A 1,988-nucleotide genomic window follows, 5' to 3' on the forward strand; every position below is an offset into this window, starting at 1 on the left:
GGAGTATAGAATTACACACATATCAGCAATACTACTGTGAATTTTGCAACCTAGTATGAGTGTGCCAACATATGCTATCTTGGAGACAATGAAATTCTGCTCTAAATTTATAAAGACTATGAAACTGAGTATAGAATGTACATGGTTGCTAAGAGTTACTCCTGTATAAAATACAACAAAATGAACATTACTTTCTGCTGATGGAAATTACATGTATGAAATTTAAAACTTCTGTGGTTTAACATTTTTAGTAATAGCAACAGGAGTTATCACGAAAACTTCCACAGCCATGGATCACTGTGACTTAAACGAAGTAGAAGGAAAAACTCTTGGAGGCACAACGACCTTATAGAGTCAGTTGTGACACACATTTATCTTGCAATCAAAAGTTCAGCTCTTCCAAATGACTTCTATCCATTGATAAATGAAATCTTCATGTTTTAAAGTGAAATTAAATAAAACATTTAAATGAAGAGCAGAAGGGAGAACTGCATTCATAATACTTAAGAAATTACCCTGTGAAGCTGGAAGATTGAGGGATGGTTGGGAAACATGATGAAAGGGGTGATATTGGTCAAGATACATTGTACAAGGTACATAGACTGACATGTTCAGTAGTAACTTTTTGCCCAACTATTTAGAGCTAATAAAAACATAATTAGAAAAGAAAAACATTTAGTGTATTTTACTTCCAGTTTCAGACATGTTACACAGTAAATCTAAATTGTCTTCCTTTTCTTGTTTATGTTTCAATATGGAAAGTATCTCCTAAATAGCTCAAACTTGATTTTGCCAGTTTTAGTTAGCCCAGTTGGTCTCACAGGTTTTCTAAGAGAAGAAACACACAGGTCTGCATCCTCAAGTGTTCCTCAAGAGGTTCTTTCAGTTGAGTTCATTGTATCCAGCAGTGCGATGATCAACTTTGAAGCAGCCAAGTTCTGATTTATCAAGGGGTTGATGCAAAATTCTAAACACTATCTAAAGTTTTCACACTTTGGTCACTATTGGCTTCTACATTCACAAATGAGAAGCATCAAGAAATCAAAGTGGAGGAGGAATACAGATCTACACACCAAAGGGGTCATTTTGTCCATGAAGTAGCAGTTCCCATCATGGGAGGAAAATAAGCTGCTGTCACTGTAAAGATTCTGCCATTTTCTTTTTCAGGATGAAAGGTTTGAGAAAGTGGATCTCTGAGAGGAGATACTGCAGACTTCTAAGTTGGTGAAGGAACTTCCAGCATCGCTTGGATACTCTGGGTAGGAAGAACTGGAAGAGATGATATTTTTGAGCCTCTGGAGGGCAATGATTAAGAGCAGAAGTAGAAATGCTAAAAGGCTGAGGAATATGGACACATAGATGTAGACGTTGGACAGGTGGCCTGAGGATGGGTCCACTGATGTAGACAGTGATGTGGGGAATAGCTCGAGGAAAGTTCCATTTTCCACACCTCCTGCAGATCCAGATAAGGGGTCAGGCTCAGACATCTTAATGGAGAATGAAAGACTACACAGGTATGAAAAAATCAAAGTTTCGGCTGGGCACTGGTGGCTCCCACCTATAATCCTAGCTACTCAGGAGGCTGAGGATCCAGATTTGAAGACAACCTGGGCAGGAAAATCCAAAAGACTCTTATCTCCAATTAACTGGCAAAAAGCCAGAAGTGGAGCTGTGGCCCAAGTGGTAAACCACTAATCTTGAACAAAAAAAGCTAAGGTAGAGAGTCCAGGTCCTGAGTTCAAGCCGTAGTACCAGCAGAAAACAAAACAAAAAAAATAGTCCAAGTTTCACACCAGAGCTAAAAACAACAGGATTGGCAATGCTTTCTCTGTGATGTCACTCGCAGAAATTGCGGACTGATAAGAGCAACTAAGATAAACTTCTTGCTTCTTAGACAAAGGCAGCATCAAGTCAGGGGTCCACTGAGACTGCAAAAATAAAAGCAAGTCAATATCTCACTGCATTCTTCAGGAAATAACACATTTCAA

The 1,988-nt window shown here is 38.7% G+C and overlaps 1 protein-coding gene across 1 annotated transcript; it reads right to left on the reverse strand.

Moving 5' to 3' along the window:
• Positions 1-1,163: 1,163 nt before the first annotated feature.
• Positions 1,164-1,487, reverse strand: Sertm1 (serine rich and transmembrane domain containing 1). Its single transcript, XM_048340826.1, has one exon. It carries the CDS (start codon positions 1,485-1,487, stop codon positions 1,164-1,166), a length of 324 nt encoding a protein of 107 aa, XP_048196783.1.
• Positions 1,488-1,988: the final 501 nt, after the last annotated feature.

The sequence above is a fragment of the Perognathus longimembris genome, chromosome 3 (genome assembly GCF_023159225.1).
Source record: "Perognathus longimembris pacificus isolate PPM17 chromosome 3, ASM2315922v1, whole genome shotgun sequence".
Classification (NCBI taxonomy): Eukaryota; Metazoa; Chordata; class Mammalia; order Rodentia; family Heteromyidae; genus Perognathus; species Perognathus longimembris.

Excerpts from the sequence above, each read along its gene's own strand:
- Sertm1 (XM_048340826.1), bottom strand. The coding sequence starts at position 1,487 with ATGTCTGAGCCTGACCCCTTATCTGGATCTGCAGGAGGTGTGGAAAAT.